At 47.9% G+C, this 25,482-nt stretch overlaps 1 protein-coding gene across 1 annotated transcript in view; it reads right to left on the bottom strand.

Moving 5' to 3' along the window:
* Positions 1-20,012, bottom strand: part of LOC139226779 (dynein axonemal heavy chain 17-like) — a 1,002,254-nt gene extending 982,242 nt beyond the window's left edge. The window contains exons 1-2 of the mRNA XM_070857781.1: positions 19,942-20,012; positions 1,563-2,001 (exon numbers count right to left, since the gene is read on the bottom strand). Of these exons, the coding sequence (XP_070713882.1) occupies positions 1,563-1,931 (369 nt within the window). The 5' untranslated portion in view covers positions 1,932-2,001; positions 19,942-20,012. The remainder of the gene's footprint in view (positions 1-1,562; positions 2,002-19,941) is intronic.
* Between the last annotated feature and the right edge of the window lie 5,470 nt (positions 20,013-25,482).

The raw sequence follows: 25,482 nt of genomic DNA, 5'->3' as shown, positions 1-25,482 counted from the left end.
GGGAGGGAGGGAGAGGGAGGGAGGGAGAGGAGAGAGGGAGGGAGGGGGAGAGAGGGAGGGAGGGAGAGAGGGGGAGGGAGGGAGAGAGAGAGAGGAGGGAGAGAGAGAGGGGAGGGAGGGAGGGAGAGAGAGAGAGGGGGGGGGAGGGGAGGGGGGGAGAGGGGAGGAGAGTGAGGGGGGGTGGGGAGAGTGAGTGGGGGGGGGGAAAGAGAGATGGGGGGGGCGGGTCTGGTCGGGGAACAGGAGCGCGGGTCGGGTCAGTCGGGGGTGGGGGGAGCGGGTGTCGGGTCGGGGGGAGCGGGTCTCGGGTCGGGGCGGGGGGGAAGCGGGTGTCGGGTCTCGGGTCGGGGCGGGGGGGGGGGAGCGGTGTCGGGTTCGGGGCGGGGTGGGGGGGGAGCGGGTGTCGGGTCTCGGGTCGGGGCGGGGGAGCGGGTGTTGGGTCGGGTCGGGTCGGGGGGCGGGGGGGGAGCGGGTGTCGGGTCGGGTCTGGTCGGCGGGGGGGAGCGAGTGTCGGATCTGGTCGGGGGGGGCGGGAGCAGGAGCTGGCCGTGGGAGGAGCCTCATTCACGCAGCCCCAATGAGGCCATTCAGCCAGGGCTAGGGGCTGCGTGCTTCGGCCCCTCCCACACAGTTCGGCGCCTGGAACTACTGCATTTGCGTGCCGACTGTAGTGCACATGTGCAGAGGTCCCAGCACTGTTTTCAGCGCCGGGACCTGGCTCCGCCCCCCCCCACAGCTCGTGCTGACTACGCCGAGGGCCAGAGGACCTACAGGTAGGTGGGGCGCCCATTTTTTTTCTTGTGGAAACTTGGGCCCAAAGGGTGGTGAATTTTTGGAATTCTCTACCTCTGAGGGCTGTGGAGGCTCAGTCGTTGAATATATTTGAGACAGAGATCGATAGATCTTTGGATATTAAGGGAATTAAGGGATATGGAGATAGTGCAGGAAAGTGGACTTGATGTAGAACATCAGCCATGATCTTATTGAATAGCGAAGCAGGCTTGAAGGGCCTAATGGCCTACACCTGCTCCTATTTCTTATGTTGTTATGATACTAAACCACTTGGGGCTTCCCAATTTATATTTGGTTAACTGAAGTTATCCATCAAAATAACGGCCCTCCTATCTCTTTGTAAAGCATGCTGTTTTCCTTCTTATGCTGATTTGGTTGTCTGTCACATTCCCCTAGTATAGCTTGATTCTTTTTCATTAGAAATGTCTAACCAAATTAGTTCATTACGTAGAAGATATTATAATATAGAGAGAGATATGGTAAACCCAGAGTATTACTTTAAAGCTGTCCTAGAAAGTAGAGCCAGAAAATATAAATATAAATGAGAAGATATAATGAAAATATTACTCAAGGTCCAATAAATGTAATAAATAGTTTGTTGGACAAGATAATACAGCCAAAAGCATTTCAGTTCTTCAAAATATAATTGAATTCTATGATGGCATAGTTAAGGATACTTATTGTAGGATAAATTTAAATTATCTGCATGCCCTTTTCTCATTTTTAATTTCTCTTCCATTATGAACTAGTTATTTTTTACTTTCACTCACCTCTTCAACCACTGCTAATAATTGTTCAACCGGTGAATTGCTAATATCGCCAATTGATAGTACCTCTTTAATATTGTCATTAGTGATGCGCACTGCTTTCTTTTTCACAAAGTAAATTCCCTTAGTTTTAATTAAGGCAGGAAATCCCAAATTCACAGCTAATTGTCCTGCATTGTTGATATAGATTACCAGAATCATTGTGTCTTCTGTATTGAAGAAGTCCATCACCAGCTGTTTGTTTTCTTCTGACCCAGAAAATTTTGCCCATTTGTCTTGTAGTATACTGAAATGCATCATAGTTAAGCTCTGCAAAAAAGCCATTCGTGGGTCATGCTCTTCCTCAGGGGGAATTTCCTCCTCTTGTTCCATTGTTCACATTCAAGCAGTTTTACCAAATCCAAAAAATGTTTTCTTGAAGTCAAGAGTCGTATTTATTTTCCTACATAAATGAAGAGTATAAAATAAATCTGTTTATAATGTATTACAAACGTTATGTCTGCATTACATCTATAGACTTCCTATATACTATACGTTACTTGCTGTTATCTTTTGTCACACTATTACATCAATGTTATTCCCATTATAAAATTCTCCCAATTTATTTTAATTCAAATAGATTCAAAACAGATCTATCAGCTCAAAACTGGACATCCATGAGCCGCCATGGGCATTCGACAGTAACAGAATTGTATGGCCCACAATCTGTAACCTCATGGCCCGGCATACCCCTCACTCTACCATTACCATCAAGCCAGGGGACCAACACAGGCACAATGAGGTGTGTAGAAGAGTATGCCAGGAGCAGCTCCAGGCATTCCTAAAAATGAAGTGCAAAACTGATGAAGCTACAGCACAGAATTACATAGAAACATAGAAAATAGGAGCAGTAGTAGGCCATTCCGCCCTTCGAGCTTACACTGCCATTCAATATGATCATGGCTGATCCTCCATCTCAACACCATGGGCCCAAGTTTCCACATGATTCGCGCCTGATTTTTAGGAGCAACTGGTGGAGAACGGACTATTTTAGAAATCGCAATTCTCCACATTTTTTTTCTGCAGTTCTAGTCAGGTAGAACAGTTCTAGTTTAGAACAGAATTTTTTCTTCAAAAGGGGGCGTGTCCGGCCACTGACGCCTGATTTGAAAGTTTCCACAGTGAAAATGTACTCCAAACTAAAGTAGAATGGAGCCAGTGAAGATTTTTGTAGAACTGAAAAAACCTGTTCTACACATTAAAAAATCAGGCGCAGGTTACAAATTAGGCGTAATTAGAACGAGGTGGGGGGGAGGGGGGGGGGAAGGGAACTCATTAAATTCGACAATAAATCCTTATTTATACTTCTACAAATATTATACAAATAAATCCAACCTGAATAAACATTTATAAGCCACGAAAAGATTAAATAAACCATCTTCCTACCTGTGTGAACGTGCTTCAGCCAGGGAGAATTCTGCAGCCGTTCGTGCCGCTGAGCGGGAGGGGGAAGAGAGAGAGAGAGAGAGAGAGAGGGAGGGAGGAGAGAGGGGGGGGGGAGAGAGGGAGGGGAGGGAGAGAGAGGGAGGGAGGAAGAGAGCGGGGGGAGAGAGGGAGAGAGAGAGGGGAGGGAGGGAGAGAGAGAGAGAGAGAGAGAGAGGGGAGAGAGGGGGGAGGGAGAGAGAGAGGGGAGGGAGGGAGAGAGAGAGAGGGGAGGGAGGGAGAGAGAGGGGAGGGAGGGAGGGAGAGAGAGGAGAGGGAGAGAGAGAGAGAGAGAGGGGAGGCGGAGAGAGAGAGGGAGGGAGGGAGAGAGAGAGAGAGAGAGGGAGGGAGGGAGAGAGGGAGGGAGGGAGGGGGGAGAGAGAGAGGGAGGGAGGGAGGGAGGGAGGGAGAGGGAGAGAGAGAGAGGGGGGAGGGAGAGGGAGAGAGAGAGAGAGAGAGAGAGAGAGAGAGAGGGAGGGAGGGAGAGAGAGAGAGAGGGAGGGAGGGAGGGAGAGGGGGGGCGTCGGGTCGGGGAACAGGAGCGCGGGTCGGGTCAGTGGGGGGGGGGGGGAGCGGGTGTCGGGTCTCGGCTCGGTGCGGGGGGGGGGGAGCGGGTGTCGGGTCTCAGGGCGGGTGGGGGGAGCGGGTGTCGGGGGGGCGGAGCGGGTGTCGGGTCGGGTCTGGTCGACGGGGGGAGCGAGTGTCGGGTCTGGTCAGGCGGGGAGCAGGAGCTGGCCGTGGGAGGAGCCCCAGTGAGGCCATTGGGCCAGGGCTAGGGGCTGCGTGCTTCGGGCCCCTCCCACACAGTTCGGCGCCTGGAGCTACTGCACTTGCGTGCCGACTGTAGCGCGCATGTGCAGAGGTCCCGGCACTGTTTTCAGCGCCGGGATCTGGCTCCGCCCCCCCACAGCTCGTGCTGACTGCGCCAAGGGCCAGAGGACCTGTAAGTAGGTGCAGACTACCGAGGATTTTTTTAGGCGCCGTTTTAGGCGCGAAAAACGGGCACCCAGCTCGGAGGGGCGCCCGTTTTTTTTCTTGTGGAAACTTGGGCCCATATTCCTGCTTTTCCCCCATACCCCTTGATGCCTTTTCTGTCTAGAAATCTATCTAGCTCCTTCTTAATTATATCCAGTGATTTGGCCTCCACAGCCTTCTGTGGTAGAGAATTCCACAGATTCACCAACCTCTGAGTGAAAACATTTCTCATCATCTCGGTCCTAAATTTCCTACTCCATATCCTGAGACTGTAACCCCTTGTTCTAGTCTTCCCACCAGGGGAAACATCCTCCCCCGCATCCAGTCTGCCCAACCCCGTCAGAATTTTATACGTTTCAAAGAGATCCCTTCTAATTCTTCTAAACTCTAGTGAATACAGGCCTAGTCGACCCAATCTCTCCGCATATGACAGTCCTGCCATCCCAGGAATCAGTCTGGTGAACCTTCGCTGCACTCCCTCAATAGCAAGTATATCCTCTCTTAGGTAAGGAGACCAAAACTGCACACAATACTCCAGATGTGGACTCACCAAGGCCCTGAATAACTGTAGTAAGACATCCTTGCTCCTGTACTCAAATCCTCTTGCAATGAAGGCCAACATACCATATGCCTTCCTAATTGCTTGCTGCACCTGCATGTTTTCTTTCAATGACTGGTATACAAGGACACCCAGGTCCCTTTGTACATCGACATTTCCCAAGCTATCACCATTTAAATAATACTTTGTCTTTATGTTTTTCCTACCGAAGTGGATAACTTCACATTTATCCATGTTATACTGCATCTGCCATGTGTTTACCCACTCACTCAACCTATCTAAATCGCCTTGCAGCGTCTTTGCATCCTCCTCACAACTCACAATCCCACCTACTTTTGTGTCATCAGCAAACTTGGAAATATTACATTTGGTTCCCTCATCCAAATAATTTATATTTATTGTGAATAGCTGGGGCCCAAGCATTGATCCCTGTGGTACCCCACTAGTCACTGCCCGCCACCCCGAAAAAGACCCGTTTATTCCTACTCTGTTTCCTGTCGGTTAACCAATTTTCAATCCATGCCAATATATTACCCCCAATCCTATGTGCTTTAATTTTGCACACTAGCCTCTTATGTGGGACTTTATCAAAGGCCTTCTGAAAATCCAAATACACTATATCCACGGGTTCTCCCTTATCTATTCTCAGTTACATCCTCAAAGAAAGGGGCTTGAACCTCCTTTTTGGGCGATATTTCCAGCATGGGCATTAAAAAAGTTTTCAGATTGGCGGCTTCTTGCCCATTCTCAAAGCATCTCGTCTCCATTTTTGAAAATGGGTGTTACTGCGAGCGATATAAAATCGGCGGTAGCGTTAAATTTTTTTGACCTTCTGCTGTAAAATGTGGCCATCCTTAGCAACGACATGGCAACGCTCGATTCCCGCGATTCAGGAGGTCAAGGGTCATCATGACATGCGCAGAAGAGGAGAGAGAGAGGGAGCTCAGAGGGACTGAAGGCATGTCTGGGTGTGGTATGGCTGCTTTGGGAGGAAGATGGGAGACTTTAGAGCAAGTAGGCAAACAAAATGTAGCTGTTACCAGTCACATATTTGCCCAAATTTGGCCTATAATAGAGAGGAGGCATCACAGCATGCTGTGGAGACTGACGCTGGAGAGAACAGTGAGGTGGAGGGCACAAAAGAGCCAGGAGGTTCTCAGATGAGGCAAATGCCTCCCTCCTGCAGGAGGTCGAGTCACGCTGGGGTGATTTGACACAGGGACGGCATGCAAAGCCCATCCCAAAGGCAAACCAGAAAATATGGTCTCGTTGGCGACCAACGAGGTGCATTAGGGCAACCAATGCCACAAACGATGGAACGACCTTGTGGGATCCGCAAGAGTAAGTATTACATTGATTTACATTGATTTATATAATTTGATTTGTAACAGTCATGAGTGACTATCATCAGATGTGAGGTCTTTCACTTTTACTGGGAATGTTTTACTCAAAGCCTGCGGTCATGGTGTGCGCCTTTCCGTAAAGAATGATCATTTTCATAATAATCATGATTACATCTGTCGGCTATGTGTTGTATCAGTGTCTGTGACAGTACCTAGCAATGATATCACACAATGATCTCATGCCATGTCGTCCTGTCATGTTTTACAGAAGAAGCTATCGACGATGAGGTCCGTGCAGAGGCGAAGAGGTGGGGGGCCACCAGTCCCCAGCGACATCGCAGAGATGGAGGAGCATGTGCTCGCACTCGTGGGGAAGCACCCCCGGATGCATCTGCAGACTCTGAAGTGATGCCACGTGAGTAAAGCTTACACCATTGTGTGATGTAAAGTCAATAGATGCCACACCCACTCATATCCGAACAATCATACATGAGAGATGATTTCTAAAATTGTCATAGAAATAATACTGGCCTAATGAAAATCATTGGAATGCAAATGTGTTGACGGTCATGAAATGTGATGTCTGCGATGATTTTGAGAGCACTGGTGCTTTTGTCGTGCATATGCTGTGTGTAGCGCTGGATTCACCTTGTGACCCTATTACCCCCTTCTCCTCTAATAACCTAATTTGTGTTTTTCAGCTCAGCCAGCAGCATGTCCCAAGGCAAGACCACAGAGGCCAGAAGATGGGGGCGCAGGGCAGGAGTCAGCGGACAATCCTACATATGGTGCTGAGGAGCTCAGATGGTCACACGTCAATCCGCTGGGTCTGTTCTCCACGGATGAGAGCGCAGACTTCGAGGAACCTGCATCGCCATGCTCCAGAAGCCATTCCACCACAAGGCCATCTAATGCTCCTCCGGTCATTCCCGCCTCCACTCTGGAGGTATCGACCCCAAGCACCTCGCCACAGGGCACCCCATTTGTCCCCACGACAGCGCCGACCCCGCGGAGGTCCCGTGGACATGGTAGGTCTGTTCCACAGGCACCACATGACAGCGGAGAGATGGTACAGTTGTCCAGGAGGATTGTAGACATTGGTGACCAGCTCATCGAAGCATTGGGGGGCATATCCCGACAGCTGGCCACCATGACCGAGTACATTCCGCGGATGGCGGAGGCCCTGGATGCGATAGCCAGGAACACTGCTGCCACAGGCCTCCCAGTGGTCCCTGAGCGCGGCATTCCACCCCTAGGTTCTGCACCACCACTGCAAACGACAGATGAGAGCAAGGACCAAGATATTGCTTCTGCATCAGAGAATGTTGCCCCCTCGGCACCCCCCCCCACTCCCGTACCCGTGCAACAACCGCATCTGCCTTCATTTGCCCCCAATGAGGCACTGCCTGAGGAGCTCCTCTGCCAGGCGCCGTGGAGCGAGATGGGGAAGAAGAAGGGGAGGGGCTGGGAAGGAAAGTGAGGTGCATGTCCGCAGGTGATGGCTGTGTTATATCTCCATCTGGGTGTATGCAATTTGCTGCAATGTATGGGGGCTGGGGACCACGCTCCTGCTTTGCCTTTGTATTCTGTGTTGCTGGACATGTTGAACATGTGATTTATGTCAATGGTGGAAAAAGTGGGGTGTTCGGCAGGGGTTGGGTGTTATTGCCTGTGATACTTATGATTTCAGACCAATGTTGGTGTAAAATTTTGGTTATTGAACATAACCTTGTTGCGCATTGTCTCAGATAGCTGCACCGTTACACACTGGTGATTCCTTAACATGAAAGGGTTAAATACAACTTAACATCAATCAACGTAAACTTTAACTGGCACAAAGGTGATGGGCTTCATTGATGATTAAGCTGCACACACACAGCAGTGTGTCAGCGTTGTCACTCACATCAATGCTCTTTCAGATAAATCGTTCAGATATCAGCTCCTCACGTAAGAGTGGAATTTTAAAAATGCCAGCCACACCGCTGCCGTTTGTTCAGAACAGTTCCACTTTTTGTGGACGTTTTTTTGGGCGAGCGATATTGTGAGCGATATGTGTGCGAGGTGGTGAAATTGACGTTGGGCGATCTCATGTCCGCTAGTTTCGATAAATATGCTCTTTACTACAAAAAAAAAATTGGGCGGGCGATATTATTGAATCTCAGCGTTAAATCAGTGCGGAAATTAACACTGGCCGATATTATGGGCATTGATTTCGCCCATTCTGATGATTTCACCCCAAAGAAGTGGGCGGGTGGTAATATTTTTTTCCGGCGTTAAGCACATGGGGAAAGTAACACTCGGCGATAAGTGTCCTAAAAATGGGCGTTAGTTTCCATTATGTGGCTAAATGGGCGATATCTGGGCGTTATATGTCAATTCAGTGGTAAAATGGGCGTTAAGTGGGTGTTGAGCATGCAAAAAAAGTGGAGATTTTAGCCTATGGGCCAGGGCAACATCCCGGCTGTTGTACTGAAGACTTGTGCTCCCGAACTAGTCGCACCTCTAGCCAAGCCATTCCAGTACAGCTACATCGCTGGCTTCTACCCGACAATGTGGAAAATTGCCCAGGTATGTCCTGTCCACAAATAGCTTACAAAGTTAATCCGATGAAAGGATGCAAAATTCACAAGAACGCCCCCCAATGTTTGGGCTCGTTCAAAAGGAAATTTAATGTGGGACTATCTACCGGAAAGTTTGGAACCCTAAAGTGCTTGTGGAAGAAACTACGAACTTTAATCGAATTTTGGACTTTTAAAAGACAAATTCAAGGCTGTGGGCGGGCCTAAAGAACTAACAGGAGACAACTTGATTATTGGAATTGTCTGGGTGTTGGGACTAAGTTAACTTGTCTGGAGAAATGGGTATTCGAGAATCCTTCTCCACAAGAGACATTAACATTACAACAAATAACCCAGAGATAGCTAACCATCAACCTGAATCTGGAAAACCATTTCAGCAAATATATCACAAAGAGGCCCAATCCAGCCTGTATGCGAAAAACTAAGCACAAAAGGACATTGCGATTACCAAGCTAATATTTCCATCAGGAAACAGTTTTCGAACATCAACCCACCCAAAACATATTAACTTTTAACTAACGAGCCCGCCAAAATATTACAAAGAGTCAAACCCGCCAAATTTAAACAAATAATTTTGAACCGATTTGGCACCAAGATTAGAACAACTCAAACCGTATAACTGGCCCCGTTTCAACAGAGGGTATGCCATACTACACCAGGTGCTATACTGTGAGTATGCCATCAAGACAAGGAGAGAAACCAACGCGACAGTTGTAAACTAACTTCTCTAGCCTCGAAGTCCTGAAGTCAGAACATCACCATCACGGCAGCAATTGACCACAGCCAACATGGTGCTAACGAAAAAGTACCGCGATAGACCAAACTCGAAATGAAACTCCAACTGGAAGAAACCGAAGAATCTAAAGTTTCCACTCTACAATCTAAGGCCTGACTACCAACAGGTGAAAACATTACCTAAAGAGACTCTGAACCTATTTCTAACGAAGAAAACCGGGTACTTACCCCAAAAGATCCAAAACGCGCCTTACCGCATCAGCGGACTCAACCCAACTGAAGATTGCGCAGCTAGAAGTCTTCTCCGACGTTCGGGGTACGGCCAGCAAAACCTAGATTTCAACTAACCCCAAAATCACGAACTACCACTGACCAGAAAGGATTGGTAAGCATAGTCCCTGCCTGCCCTGGAGTCTAACCTAGCTAGAATTAGGTATTGGGAGGTGGTAGGTGTAATTTTACTGTACCCCCCTTTGAATGTGTAATGTTTTATTAGCGTGATTATAAGTTTGACATTGTAACTTTTCTTGTATTGTTCTTTATTAGAATAATTATAAGTTTGACATTGTATTTTCTTGACTTTAATAAAATCAAAGTTCTCTTGCATCAAACAGGTGTCCTTTGCACTTTGTCACATCCCCCAAATAAATCCAGACCTAGAACCCAAGGGAGTGGGAGCGATTCGAACCGCTCAAGTTGGTCAGAGGCGAACCTGACCCCTTCATAGAGACCACCCCTTACATCGGCCAATCACCACCACATCAGTCTACTCTCAATCATCAGCAAAGTGATGGAAGATGTTATCGACAGTGCTGTCAAACGGCACTTATTCACCAATAACCTACTCACCGATGCTCAGTATGGTTTCCGCCAGGACTACTCGACGCCATAATTCATTACAGCCTTGGTTCAAATATGAACAAAAGAGCTGCATTCCAGAGGTGAGGTGAGAGTGACTGCCCTTGATATCAAGGAAGCATTTGACCAAGTGTGACATCAAGGAGCCCTAGTAAAATTAAAATCAATGGGAATTAGGGGGCAAATTCTCCACTAGCTAGAATCATATCTAGCACAAATGAAAATGATTCTGGTTGTTGGAGGCCGATCATCTTAGACCCAGGACATCACTGCAGGGATTCCTCAGGGAAGTGTTTGTTTTTAATTCATTCATGGGATATGGACTTCGCTGACAAGGCCATCATTTCACCCATCCCGAATTGCCCTTCAGAAGGTGGTGGTGAGCCACTTTCTTATACCGCTGCAGTCCTTGTGGTGAAGGAACTCCCAAAGTGCTGTTAGAGAGTTCCAGGATTTTGACCCAGTGATGAGGAATGAACGGCAATATATTTCCAAGTCAGAATTGTGTGTGACTTGGTGGGGAATTTGGAAGTGGTGGTGTTTCCATGCGCTGCTTGTCCTTGTCCTTTTAGGTGGTAGAGGTCACAGGTTTGGGATGGCTGTCGAAGAACCTTGGCAAATTGCTGCAGTGTATCTTGTAGATAGTACGCACTGCAGCCACGGTATGCCGGAAGTGAATGTTTAAGGTGGTGGATGGAGTGCCAATCAAGTGGGCTGCTTTGTCCTGGATGGTCTCGAGTTCCTTGATTGTTGTTGGAACTGCACTCATCCAGGCAAGTGAAGAGTATTCCATCGCACTCCTGACGTGACTTGTAGATGGTGGAAAGGCATTGGGGAGTCAGGAGGTGGGGCACTCACCGCAGAATACACAGCCTCTGACCTGCTCTTGTTGCCACAGTATTTATGTGGCTGGTCCAGTTAAGTTTCTGGTCAATTGTGACCCCCAGGATGTTGATGGTGCTGGCCTATCACTTGCGTGGCACAATTGTTACTTGCCACTTATCAGCCCAAGCCTGGAAGTTGTCCAGGTCTTGATGCATGCGCGTGTGGACTGCTTCATTATCTGAAGAGTTGCGAATGGCACTGAACACTGTGCAGTCACCAGCGAAAATCCTCACTTCTGACATTCTGATAGTGGCTATAAAGCCTTTGGGAAACCCGGAAGAACAGGTTTCCCACAGAGCCTACCGAATTTAATGGCAGGGCCTGATTAACATTTCAAAGCGCTGTTTCCGAACTGCAGCCAGTCAGATGGAGAGGCTTGCTGGCTGTGGATGGGTAGCCCTGTGGCACTGGGCCGCAGAAAGGAGAGAGGGAGGGATTGGGTTGGGGGGAGTGGTTGGAGGCTGGAGGATCGGGGCTGCAGAATCGGGATCATTGGGGCCAGTCGGAGGAGCATCCAGGGTGTGGGGGAGGGGAGGGGGCGGCGGAAGGATCGGGGCCGGAGGACCACCATGGCTGGAGGCGGGAGTCTGGGAAGGCGATCAGAGGCCTTGTGGGGGGGGATCAGAGGTCTCGTGGGGGGAAAATCGGTGGCTTCGGAGGGATGTCCGATCACGGTGGGTGGGTGAAGCAGTGACGCTGGATCCTGGAGGTAAATGTAAAGGCACTTACCTCTTGGATCTAATAGTCCTTGCCTTACAGGTTCCCCGAGGCCTGAGAAACTCGACCAGCCACAGTTAAATTTGTAATGGTGGTTAAACCTGAGGCATGCCAGCCTCATTACAATATTTAAATGGCCGAACCACCTCCTGAGTGTGGTTCATTAAAACCAGAAGTGGCCGGGTTGGAATAGGGATTCAGTTTTTCAACACTTTGGGCCCAAGTTTCCACAGCTCCATGTCTGCTTGGCGCGGCGCCCAGGGGGGCGGAGGCTACACCCGCGCCAATTTTATAAGTGGGAGGGGGCGGGTACCATTTAAATTAGTTTTTTTCCTGCCGGCAACGCTGTGCGTGCGCGTTGGAGCGTTCGCGCACGCGCAGTGTGAAGGAAACATTGGCACTCGGCCATTTTTGTAGTTCTTTGTAGCTGTTTAATTTTTGAACATTTTTTAATAAAAGCACATTGCCATCAGCACATCAGCACTGAGGCTTCTTGCAGCAGTGAGAAGGCTGCAGGAAGCCTCAGAAAGTTGAGGAAGCCGTTTCCCTCCTCCCCCCCGCGGGAACGAACGGCTGCTTTCCCCCCCACCCCGCGGGAACAAACGGCTTCCTCCTCCTCCGCCCCCGCGGGAACAAACGGCTGCTCCCCCCACAGGAACGAACGGCTGCTTCCCCCCCCATGCGGGAACGAACGGCTGCCTCCTTTCCCCCCCCCTCGCAGCATTCTCCCTGGCTGAAGCACTTTCACACAGGTAGGAAGATGGTTTATTTAATCTTTTCTTTGCTTATAAATTTTTATTCAGGTTGGATTTATTTGTATAATATTTGTATAAGTATAAATAAGGATTTATTATAGAATTTAATGACTTCCCTTCCCCCTCCCCCCCCCCCCCCCCCACCTCGTTCTGGATGCCTAATTTGTAAGCGGCTCCTGATTTTTTAATGTGTAGACAAGGTTTTTTCAGTTCTACAAAAATCTTCACTTGCTCCATTCTAAGTTAGTTTGGAGTACGTTTTCACTGTGGAAACTTTGAAATCAGGAGTCAGTGGCCGGACACGCCCCCTTTTGAAGAAAAAAATTCTGTTCCAAAGTGGAACTGTTCTACCTGACTAGAACTGCAGAAATAAAAATGTGGAGAATTGCGATTTCTAAGATAGTCCGTTCTCCACCAGTTGCTCCTAAAAATCAGGCGCAAATCATGTGGAAACTTGGGCCCTATAACCTTCCCTCGACCCCAAATTACCCATTTTTGCGGGTTAAAATCCCCCCCACTGTTCAGAGGACAGCATTTCCTCTTCCAGTGGTATGGCCTTTCCTGACTTTATATTCTGTTGTCTCCTGTAGATGGAATGCATTGTGCTTATTGACTAAAGCAGTTTCCAGATCTGCAATCAAATCTACGAAGATTCATGGAATGGATAGTAGTAATAGTAGGTGGAAGTGAACAAGGACCCAAGATGTGAGATTTTTATTGTCTAGCATGCATTACAGGATGCGAGACAACTGTTATGCGTGATGCCAGGTTGCAAGAGCTCTGGGGCTAAAAGATTCTAGTTAACACCTGAAATAGTACAGCTTGAATATTAGAGCTGGAAATACTTATTGGGATCTCTGCATTTCAATGCACTGTCCTGTTATTCAGCTGACAATGCTTTGCTGATCTTGAGGAGTCATTAAACAGCTTCACACACTGGGGTTATGAAGGTGCCACTTCCTTCAAAAGATCTAGGTTACGGTCTTTGATGACTTCTGTTACTCTCATAATAAATGGTCAGACTGAGTACTGTGTGTAATGAGCAAGTGTGATCTTAGCTCCTTTATTAAGGTTCCAGAGTGCAGGTACCTCGTGGGTGGCCTGCTGAAATGCTGGGATACCTTGGGACTCCAACAGATAGGCCCTCTGGTGATCAGGTGTGATGCAGGTTACAAGGGGTTAAATACATAACATCAGTCCCCCGTGAAGTCAACAGTACACTTATTTACAAGGTGAGACGATCTGGGGCTTTGTGCTCCCTTGTCGATCGTCTCGGTATAAATGTTGGTGTGGGTGGGTTGGTCAGTTCTTCATTGGGCTGTTGGGCAGCCGGCCTTGCCGGGCTGCTGAGGATGATGAGTTCGGTTTCGTGGTCAACTGTGATGTCAGTTGCCACTTGTGTGTGTGTGTTGGAAGGTCAAAGTTGGTGGTGTCCTCTTCGGGTTGATCGTAGCTGTTGGTGAACCGCAATTTGATTTGGTCCAAGTGTTTTCTGTGCATTTGTCCATTAGTCAGTTTGACCTGAAATACCCTACTCCCCTCTTTGGCTGTGACCGTGCCAGCGAGCCATTTAGGACCATGTCCATAATTGAGCACAAACACAGGATCATTGATCCCAATATCGAGTGACAAATTTGCACGGTCATGGTACACACTTTGTTGATGCTGCTTATCCTCCACGTGATCATGTAGATCAGGGTGGACCAGAGAGAGCCTTGTTTTAAGCACCCTTTTCATGAGAAGTTCAGCTGGGGGAATCCCGGTGAGTGAGTGGGGTCTGGTGCGGTAGCTGAGCAGTACTCGGGACAACCGGGTCTGCAGGGAGCCTTCCGACACACGTTTCAAACTTTGCTTGATGGTCTGAATTGTCCGTTATGCCTGGGCGTTGGATGCGGGCTTGAACGGAGCAGATGTGACATGTTTGATCCCATTGAGGGTCATGAATTCTTTGAATTCAGCACTAGTGAAGCACGGCCCATTCGCGCTGACTAGGACATCAGGCAAGCTGTGCATGGCAAGCATAGCTCGTAGACTTTCAATGGTGGCCGTGAATGTGCTTACAGACGTTATTGCACATTCAATCCACTTTGAGTAAGCGTCCACGATAACCAAAAACATTTTTCCTAGGAATGGGCCCGCATAGTCTACATGGATCCTCGACCACGGTTTGGATGGCCAGGACCACAAACTTAGCGGTGCCTCTCTGGGTGCATTGCTCAACTGAGAGCAAGTGTTGCACTGGCGCACACATGACTCTAAGTCTGAATCGATGCCAGGCCACCACACGTGGGATCTGGCTATGGCTTTCATCATTACGATGCCTGGGTGGGTCTTGTGCAGTTTTCAAATGAATGTCTCTCTGTCTTTCCACACATAGGGGAAACTAAAACTAGGGGACATAGTCTCAGAACAAGGGGCCGTCCATTTAAAACTGGGATGAGGAGGAATTTCTTCTCTCAGAGTTGTAAATCTATGGAATTCTCTGCCCCAGAGATGTGGAGGATGGGTCATTGAATATATTTAAGGCGGAGATAAGACAGATTTTTGAGCAATAGGGGAATAAAGGGTTATGGGGAGCGGGCAGGGAAATGGACCTTAGTCCATGATCAGATCAGCCATGATCTTATTAAATGGCGGAGCAGGCTTGAGGGGCCGGGTGGCCTACTCCTGCTCCTATTTCTTATGTTCTTTCTTGGGCAAGACTACGCGATCGCCCCATAAAAGACAGTCTGCCTGCAGGGACAGCTCATCTTTGCGTCTGTGGAACGGCTTAATCACTTCCTGCATCTCCACTGGGACATTGGACCAGCTCCCATAGAGGACACAGTTTTTTACCAGGGACAGTAAAGGATCCTGGCTGGTCCAGGTCCTGATCTGGCGGGCCGTAACGGGGGATTTCTCATTCTCAAATGCCTCCATGACCATGAGCAAGTCCGCCGGCTGTGCCATTTCCACCCCGGTGGTGGGCAATGGTAGCCGACTGAGAGCATCTGCGCAGTTCTCTGTGCCCGGTCTCTGGTGGATTACATATTTGTATGCCGACAGCGTGAGCGCCCAACTTAGGATGCGAGCAGAAGCATTGGTATTAATCCCTTTGCTCTCCGAGAGTAGCGAAAAGAGCAGCTTGTGGTCAGTTTCAAGCTCGAACTTGAGGCCAAATAAGTACTGGTGCATTTTTTTTAACCCCGTAAACGCACGCCAGAGCCTCGTTTTCAATCTTGCTGTGGGCCCTTTCGGCCTTGGACAAACTTCTGGATGCATACGCAACTGGTTGCAAAATTCCTGATTCATTAGCCTGTTGTAACACACACCCAATCCCGTATGACGACGCATCACAAGCTAACACCAATCGTTTATATGGGTTATACAAAACAAGCAATTTGTTAAAACACAATAAGTTTCTGGCTTTCTTAAAGGCAGCCTCTTGTGAGTGAATTCCCCCATACCCAATTGTCTCCCTTGCGCAGTAGCACATGTAGGGGTTCTAGCAGGGTGCTTAACCCAGGTAGGAAATTACCGAAGTAGTTAAGGAGTCCCCCAGGAACGACCGCAGCTCCGTCACGTTCTGTGGTCGCGATGCGTTCTTGATGGCCCCCGTCTTGGCTTCGGTGGGTCTGATGCCATCTGATGCGATTCTCATTCCTAAGAATTCGACGTCCTGTGCCAGGAAAACACACTTCGGGCGTTTCAACCTGAGCCCCACATGATCCAACCGACTAAGAACTTCCTCCAGGTTCTTTGTGCTCCATGGTGTCCCGACCTGTAACCAATATGTCGTCCTAGAAGACCACTGTGCAAGGAACCGACTTTAGCAGGCTCTCCATGTTCTGCTGGAAGATCGCTGCGGCCAACCGAATCCCGAACAGGCACCGGTTGTAGATAAACCGAACATTGTGCGTGTTGATGCAGGTGAGGCCTTTCGAAGACTCCTCCAGCTCCTGGGTAATGTAGGCCGAGGTCAGGTCCAGCTTGGTGAATGTCTTCCTCCAGCCAGGGTCACAAATAGGTCCTGGTCCTGCAGAGAAAATCGGTTAATTGTTACTTTATAGTCCCTGCAAATTCGAACTGTACCGTCCTCCTTGAGTACCGGAACAATCGGACTGGCCCAGTCGTTGAATTCCACCGGCGTGATAATACCTTCACGTTGCAGCCTGTCCAGCTCGATTTCCACTTTTTCACGAATCATGTACGATACCGCCCGAGCCTTGTGGTGGATGGGTCGTGTACTGGGAACCAAATGGATCTGCACTTTCGCCCCCGAGAAGCTTCCAATGCCTAGCTTAAATAACAAAGGGAACTTGCTTCGAACCTGGGTACATGCAGTGTCATCAATGGACGAAAGCACTCGGATGTCGTCCCAGTTCCAGTGGATTTTCTTCAACCAGCTTCTGCCAAACAACATGGGGCCATCCCCTGGCACAATCCACAGCAGGAGTTCGTGTACTGCTCCATCATAGGAGACTTTGACTTCAACACTGCCAATTACAGGGATTAGTTCCTTTGTGTAAGTCCTTAGTTTGGTATGAATGGTGTGAATGGCGCTGAGCTTGGGCCTGTGTGCCTTCTTTCCCCAGGCCGTTTTACTCATTATGGACTGACTTGCTCCCGTGTCCAGCTCCATAGTCACTGGAATACCGTTCAGTTCAACTTTCAACATTATTGGTGAGCATTTCGTCATGAACGTGTGTACCCCTACATCTCTGCCTCCTCTGTACAAGTTTCCAATTCCGTCTGATCCACTGTGGATCAATCTTCCTCCGCAACGTGGTGGTTTGCATGGTTTGCAGCTCGCCTGCACATTAATTGGAGATGTCCCATTGTTCTGCAGCCATTGCACGCATAGTGCTTAAAGCAGCATTGATGGGGCCGATGATCACCTCCGCAGCGCCAACAGGGTGTTAACTGCCTTGCATTAACAGATGATGGCAGACTCTGGGTCAATTGAGGTCAGGCCACAACAGCCGGCGTGTACATTCTGCCCTGTACATTTCTGCTCAAAACCGTCGTTACTTTATGCACAGTACTGGCCGAAACTTCTTTGTTCTGCGAAATCTGCTTGGTGTTGTCGCTGGTGGACATAAATGCGTGGGCTATCGTTATGGCTTTACTAAGATTCGGAATTTCTACAGTCAACAGTTTGCGAAGGACTGTCTCATGTCCGATGCCCAGTACAAAAATGTCTCTGAGAATTTGTTCTAGGAATCTCTCAAACTCACAATGTCCTGCAAGGTGCCTTAGATCGGCGACGTAGCTCGCCACTTCCTGGCCCTCCGATCACTGACACGTGCAGAACCGATATCTCGCCATCAAAACCCTTTCCTTAGGATTTAGGTGCTCCAGTACCAGCGAACACAGTTCTTCGTAGGATTTCTCTGTTGGTTTTGCCGGGGCCAGGAGATTCTTCATGAGGCCATAGGTTGTTGCCCCACAGACAGTTAGGAGGATCGCCCTTCGTTTGGTCGTGTTCTCGTCCCCTTCCAGCTCGTTGGCTACAAAGTATTGGTCGAGTCTCTCCACGAAGGCCTCCCAATCATCCCCCTCTGAGAACTTCTCCAGGATGCCGACTGTTCTTTGCATTTTCGCGCGGTTGTTCGTTATCTTGTTGCCAATTGTTACTCTCATAATAAATAGTCAGACTGAGTACTGTGTGTAATGAGCAAGTGTAACCTTAGCTCCTTTATTAAAGTTCCAGAGTGCAGGTACCTCGTGGGTAGCCCTTGGGACTCCAACAGGTAGGCCCTCTGTGGGTGGGGTGGCTTGACCCATCCACCTCCACGGAGGTGTGTGGGGGGCCTGACCCATCCACCTCTATGGCACGAACCTGGTATTGCAGTACTTCCAGGAACGGTGCAGTGGCTCTAGGCCTTTTGGCTAAGAGCATTGGCGCAGAGTGATCCTTGATGTGTGCAAGGTGACCTCTGGCGTTTGGGATTTGACAAAGAATTGGAAAGATTGGCAACGAATAAAAAAAAACAGGTAGGCCCTCTGGTGGTCAGGTGTGATGCAGGTTACAAAGGGTTAAATACATAACAACTTCTTCCCTGCTATTCCAACAATAGCATCAATTCTTACTCTGATTTCTGACATAAAAACTTCAACATCAGCCTCAAAAAAATTAAAAACTTTTCTTTCTCCTCCTCCTGCAGTAGCCATTGCATTCCCTTATATATCACTCCTTAGATTGGGTGCAGCTATTTAAAGTATACATTGTGCCCATTTATGAATTCTCTGCACTCTCTCTGAGATACCTGGACTCCTGCTCTTCATGTAAAGTAGCTGACCCCATCATTTCTGTCAGGGTCAACAAACCTTGAATTTTGCTGGGTGGAGAACCCAGCCAACCATGATTCAACCAGCGCAATGGGGACCATTTTGCTGTGCATTCACAGCTTTAAAAATGGTAAGATAAAAAAATAAATACATAAGACAAATGAAAACAAATAGAGACGACTGACAATGCAGCTGACCTTCATCATAAAACCATATTAGGAGCAGGAATAGGCCATGTGGCCCCACCATTCAATATCATAACTGATCTTTGACCTCAACTCCACTTTCCTGGCCGATCTCCATATCCCTTGATTTTCCTAGTGTCCAAAAATCTATCTACCTCAATCTATACTCAATGCCTTAGCTTCCACAATGCTTTGGGGTTGAGAATTCCAAAGATTCACAACCATAACTACCCCAAAGAAATTTCTCATCTAAGTTCTAAATGGCCGACCCCTCTCTTGAGACTATGCTCCCAATTCTAGACTATCCAGCCAGGTGATAGAATTTCTCAGCATCTACCCTGTCAAGCCCCCTCAGAATCTTACATGTTTCAATGAGATCACCTCTTATTCTTCTACACTCCAGAGCATAGGCTCATTCTACTTAATCAACAAGGACATCACCATTACTGTTGACAATTGTGCCATTGGCACCGCATGGTTTAGCTTTAGGGATTGGAGTCAAGGTTAGAGTATTGGGGTTAGAAACACTATTAGCAGCACCGTTGTCCCTAGGTGCGTCCGAAAAATATATATTACATAGGATATACAGCACAGAAGCAGGCCAGTCGGCCCAACCAGTCCATGCCACCGGTTATGCTCCATTCGAGCCTCCTCCCGTTTTTCCTCGTCTAAATCTCAGCTTAACCCTCTCGTCCCTTCTCCCTCAAGTGCTTATCCAGCGTCCCCTTATTCCGCGTCAAACACTCCCTGTGTCGAAAAAAGCAATCATTTGCATCCTTCAGGGAATAGTGGGCAGAGTTGTGGATTTCAGACCTGAGCCCACCAGTATAAATACCATTTAGTGAAAATTAATTTCGGTTTTTTCAGTCTACGCTGTAACTCAGTGGCCCCTGATACGATCCCTCACACAAACAATTCCCCCCGTGAAAGAAAACGCAGTTTCGCATAACTGCTTTTAATACAAACCTTCAAATCACTTTCAACCTCTCCCCACTCCCCAACAAAATAAACCTATTCTGCGATTGTATAAATATGATTACACGAGGAAAAATAAGCGTACCTCCCCGTATTGTGCAGTCTCCAGTTTAACCGTTTATTCGCCGACGTTTTCAAAATTAACCGACTTTCAACTGTCATTTTAGCGCAGACCATCAGCAGGGGGGGGGGGTGCGATTGGAATCGTCGATCATCTTGGAAGTTTCTAATGGTAAAGCACAGCTATATCCAATCTAATGTTCACGTCATTTTACTAATTAAATATTTCTGTAAACTCTGCGCGATGACAGTCATGATATAGTAATAATTCTGCTTCAACTCCTCTTCCCCCCCCCCCCGTCAATGTGAGTGGAAGATGCCAGTCAGCCGCGTGGTGCGCGTGAAGAAGTCGAGAAAGCGCGTGCTTCTGAGTAGACGATCGTAAGCAAAATTAAACACCCAAAATAACATGCTTGCCTTTTTTAAATTTTAAATCTCTGACTTTTTTTTTTGGGGGGGGGGGGGGAATTGGGTGAGAAAATAAAGCCCAGCATGATCATTTTTGTTTTACCGTCGAGTGCCTCGCGCAGCAGCCAGCACTGGCAATTTTGAAAAAGAAAAGCATCCTGAAAGGATACTGGGGGGAAAAAATTGTATTTATATAGCGCCTTTCACGACTACCGGATGTCTCAAAGCACTCGCACTTTACAGCCACTGAAGTACTTTTTTTTGGAGTGTAGTCACTGTTGTAATGTAGGAAACGCTGCAGCCAATTTGCACACAAGCAAGCCCCCACAAACGGCAATGTGATAACGACCAGATCATTTGTTTTGTTATGTTGATTGAGGGATAAATACTGGAAATCTAAAAAAAATTTTTAAAGCATAAAGTGTTGGAAAAACCTTCAGCGGGTCAGGCAGCTTCTGTGGAGAGAGAAACAGGAGAGTTAACCTCTCAGGTCGATGATACCCCTCGCACTCTGGGATATGCCAGCCAAGCTGAGATTGCAGGGGGGTTTTAATACTCTCCAGGACGCTACACGTTTCTTTGCTTGTAGCTGGTGTACTTGGTCACCCAGCGACTCGGCATGCCCCTTCCAACACGCCGTGCTTGTCCAGCTTTCCAACCCCCAAATCCGGCCAGCAACAGCAGGTGCACGGTGGTCTGGATCACCCAGGAGCTGATGGTGTGGCCGGGTGTAACAGGGTCAAGGTGGGGATGCCTCAACTGCCATGAGCTCGTAAAACATTGTTGGCTGAGGAATTCATGATGCTCATGGCCTTGGAGGGGATGCCGGTGTCAGGCTGAACCTGCCTCATCAGTTCTTCTTGCTGCCCTTTGGCGCTTATTTTGCAGCTTTCTTGGCGCCCTTCTTATAGAAATTTACAGCAGGACGGAGGCCATTTCGGCCCATCATATCTGCGCTGGCCGGCAATGAGCTATCCAGCCTAATTCCAATTTCCAGCTCTTCGTCCATAGCCTTGTAGGTTACGGCTCTTCAAGTGCACATCCAAGTACTTTTTAAAAATGTTAAGGGTTTCTGCCTCTACTACCTTTTCAGGCAGTGAGTTCCAGACCCCACCATCCTCTGGGTGAAAAAAAAATCCCGTCAAATCCCCTCTAAACCTCCTACCAATTACTTAAATCTGTGCTCCTCTGCTAAGGGAAATAGGTCCTTCCTATCCACTCTAGGCCCCTCATAATTTTATACACCTCAATAAGGTCTCCCCTCACCTCCTCTGTTCCAAAGAAATCAAACCAACCTATCCAATTTTTCCTCATAGCTAAAATTCTCCATTCCAGGCAACATCCTCTTAAATTTCCTCTATAACCTCTCTAGTGCAATCACATCTTTCCTGTAATATGACCAGAACTGCACGCAATACTCTCCCTGTGGCCTAACTAGTGTTTTATACAGTTCAAGCATAACCTCCCTGCTCTTGTATTCTATGCCTCGGCGAATAACGGCAAGTATTCTGTATGCCTTCTTAACTACTTTATCTACCTGGCCTGCTACCTTCAGACATTTGTAGACATGCACTCCAAGTTCCCTTTATTCCTCTACACTTCTCAGTGCCCTACCATTTAATGTGTATTCCCTTGCCTTGTTAGCCCTCCCCAACTGTATTACCCCTCACTTCTCCAGTTTGAATTCCATTTGCCACTGTTCTGCCCACCTGACCAGTTCATTGATATCTTCCTGCAGCCTACAGCTTTCTTCTTCATTATCAACCACACAGTCAATTTTTGTATCATCTACAAACTTCTTAATCACACCCACTACATTCAAGTCTAAATCATTGATATATACCACAAAAAGCAAGGGACAGAGAACCGAGTCCTGCGGAACCCCACTGAAAACAGCCTTCCAATCACAAAAAAACACCCATCAACCATTACTCTTTGCTTCCTGCATCTAAGCCAATTTTGGATCTAACTTGCCACTTTGCCTTGGATCCCTTGGGCTTTTACTTTCGTGACCAGTCTGCCATGTGGGACCTTATTAAAAGCCTTGCTAAAATCCTACTACTAGGCAGTCCCTCGTGACAAGGATGACGCTCTTCACACCAAAAAAATGGGCTCGCAGGTATTACAATGAGTTACATCTTAAAGGGTGGAAGATGCCTGTGCGTGAATTTATTAAGGTGTGGTGGCCGTTGCACATCAGCCATCACACGGGCTTGACAGAACTAGATCTTGGTCCAGTGGCGAGGATTGATCAAGATGACTGGAGACCAAGCTCTGTTGCACCTCCCCTGGGCCCTGACCCCACTGCTGTTAAATGCTGCATCGCTTCTGGGCCAGAAGCCCTCTGTTGTTATATGCTGCGCTGCGCCTGGGCCACGACCCCTCTAATGTCACGTGCCTCAACACTCCTGGGCCATTACCCCTTCGATATTAAATGCGCCACCCATCGCTGGGCTCGAACGCCGCACCTGCTGGGCCCAGATCTCAGACCCTCCGCTGGGCTCGGACACTGCTCCAATGGGCTGCCTGAACTCCAGTGACATCAGTCCAGTCACCCTTCGAGAAGTGATCACACTCCTGGGCCAGCTTGCACCGCTCACTGCAGTGGCTAGCTCTTCTACTTATATCCCTGCCTGCCGATGCTGTTTTCTCCCAGGTCAGGGGACGCCGCAGTATAAAATCCACATACACTAGTGCATATAATAGTGTATAAAATCCACATACACTAGTGCATATAATAGTGTATAAAATCCACATACACTAGTGCATATAATAGTGTATAAAATCCATATACACTACATCAAACGCATTCGCCTCATCGATCCTCCTTATTACCACCTCAAAAAATTCAATCAAGTTAGTCAGACATGACCTTCCCTTAACAAATCCATGCTAACTCTCCTTGATTAATCCATGTCTTTCTAAATGAAGATTTATCCTATCCCTCAGAATTTTCTCCAATAATTTTCCCATCACCGAGGTTATGCTGACTGGCCTTCAATTAATCGGTCTATCCCTTTTTAAACAAAGGTACATCGTTACCAGTCCTCTGGCACCACACCTGTAGCCAGAGAGGATTTAGAAAATGATGGTCAGGGCCGTTGCTATTTCCTCTTTTGCTTCTCTTAACAGCCTGGGATACATTTAAGCCGAGCCTGGGGGTTTATCTACTTTCAAAGCTGCTAAACCCCTTAATACTTCCTCTCTCACTATTTTTATTTCATCTAATATTTCACACCCCTCCTCCCTGATTGCAATGTCTGCATTGTCCCTCTCGTGAAAACAAACGCAAAGTATTAATTAAGAATCATACCCACTTCTCCCGCCTCCGCACACAGATTACCTTTATGGTGTATAATAAGCCCTAGTCTTTAGTTATCCTCTTGCTCCTAATGTATTTATAAAAGATCTTTGGGTTTTCCTTGATTTTACTTGCCAACATTTTTTCCTGCCCTCTTTGCTTTCCTAATTTCCTTTTTAATTTTAACCCTGCACTTTCTATACTCCTCTAGGGTTAGCTATTGAACCCTTGGTATCTATCATAAGCCTCCCTTTTTTTCTTTATCCTACCCTGTTTGCCCCTTGACATCCTTGGGAGCTGCTTTCTTCTCTTCAGGCATTTTACTTGCATTGCATGTTACATAGTTATATAAAACATCTGCAGGTGTTGTTAGTGTAAAAGCCAGAGTCCTGGTTCTCCAGCTCTTTCAAAGGCTGCTTCCCCTCCCTCGCAGCTCTGCCAACTCCTTGCTTCCTTCTTGTTCCTCAGTGACTGCCTTCCAGCACCTTGAATGACCTGTGGGAAGAAAAGGTGTGGAATGGTTGTCTTTGCCAGTGCTGAGATGCTCCATGAGCTGAGGTATACAGGGAAACTGGGCCCTGTACCCACCCTCACCACCAGCCTACAACATGGCCATGATGGTGATACGGATCAGAGAGTAAAGGTTTGCTGCTCCCACCCTCCCACTCTTTGCCCTCTCCTGGACACTGTGTGCCATCTTGCCCTGAAACGGCGAGAAAAATTTGGCTTCCAGTCATTTGAATGTGTGGAACATGCTACTGGTCTGCATTTTCCTTGCACTTTGGCTGCGAGGTCACTGATCAACTTGTTCTGCCTCAGAGACTTGGGTGTGGTGCCTTCGGTAGGTGAGGAAGAAAGGGAGAGTGTCTCCTGCTCTGGTCAGGCCATTGGTTTTCTAACAACACCGCTCTGCTATCCTGGGGACCATGAATGTGGCACTCAATGCCTCTGCCACCTCTGTCCATGCCCGCCTCCATAGAAACATAGAAACATAGAAACATAGAAACATAGAAAATAGGTGCAGGAGCAGGCCATTCAGCCCTTCTAGCCTGCACCGCCATTCAATGAGTTCATGGCTGAACATGAAACTTCAGTACCCCCTTCCTGCTTTCTCGCCATAACCCTTGATCCCCCGAGTAGTAAGGACTTCATCTAACTCCCTTTTGAATATATTTAGTGAATTGGCCTCAACTACTTTCTGTGGTAGAGAATTCCACAGGTTCACCACTCTCTGGGTGAAGAAGTTTCTCCTCATCTCGGTCCTAAATGGCTTACCCCTTATCCTCAGACTGTGACCCCTGGTTCTGGACTTCCCCAACATTGGGAACATTCTTTCTGCATCTAACCTGTCTAAACCCGTCAGAATTTTAAACGTTTCTATGAGGTCCCCTCTCATTCTTCTGAACTCCAGTGAATACAAGCCCAATTGATCCAATCTTTCTTGATAGGTCAGTCCCGCCATCCCGGGAATCAGTCTGGTGAACCTTCGCTGCACTCCCTCAATAGCAAGAATGTCCTTCCTCAAGTTAGGAGACCAAAACTGTACACAATACTCCAGGTGTGGCCTCACCAAGGCCCTGTACAACTGTAGCAACACCTCCCTGCCCCTGTATTCAAATCCCCTCGCTATGAAGGCCAACATGCCATTTGCTTTCTTAACCGCCTGCTGTACCTGCATGCCAACCTTCAATGACTGATGTACCATGACACCCAGGTCTCGTTGCACCTTCCCTTTTCCTAATCTGTCACCATTCAGATAATAGTCTGTCTCTCTGTTTTTACCACCAAAGTGGATAACCTCACATTTATCCACATTATACTTCATCTGCCATGCATTTGCCCACTCACCTAACCTAT

The sequence above is a fragment of the Pristiophorus japonicus genome, chromosome 16, assembly GCF_044704955.1.
Source record: "Pristiophorus japonicus isolate sPriJap1 chromosome 16, sPriJap1.hap1, whole genome shotgun sequence".
Taxonomy (NCBI): Eukaryota; Metazoa; Chordata; class Chondrichthyes; family Pristiophoridae; genus Pristiophorus; species Pristiophorus japonicus.
This window is presented reverse-complemented; position numbering and strand designations above follow the sequence as displayed.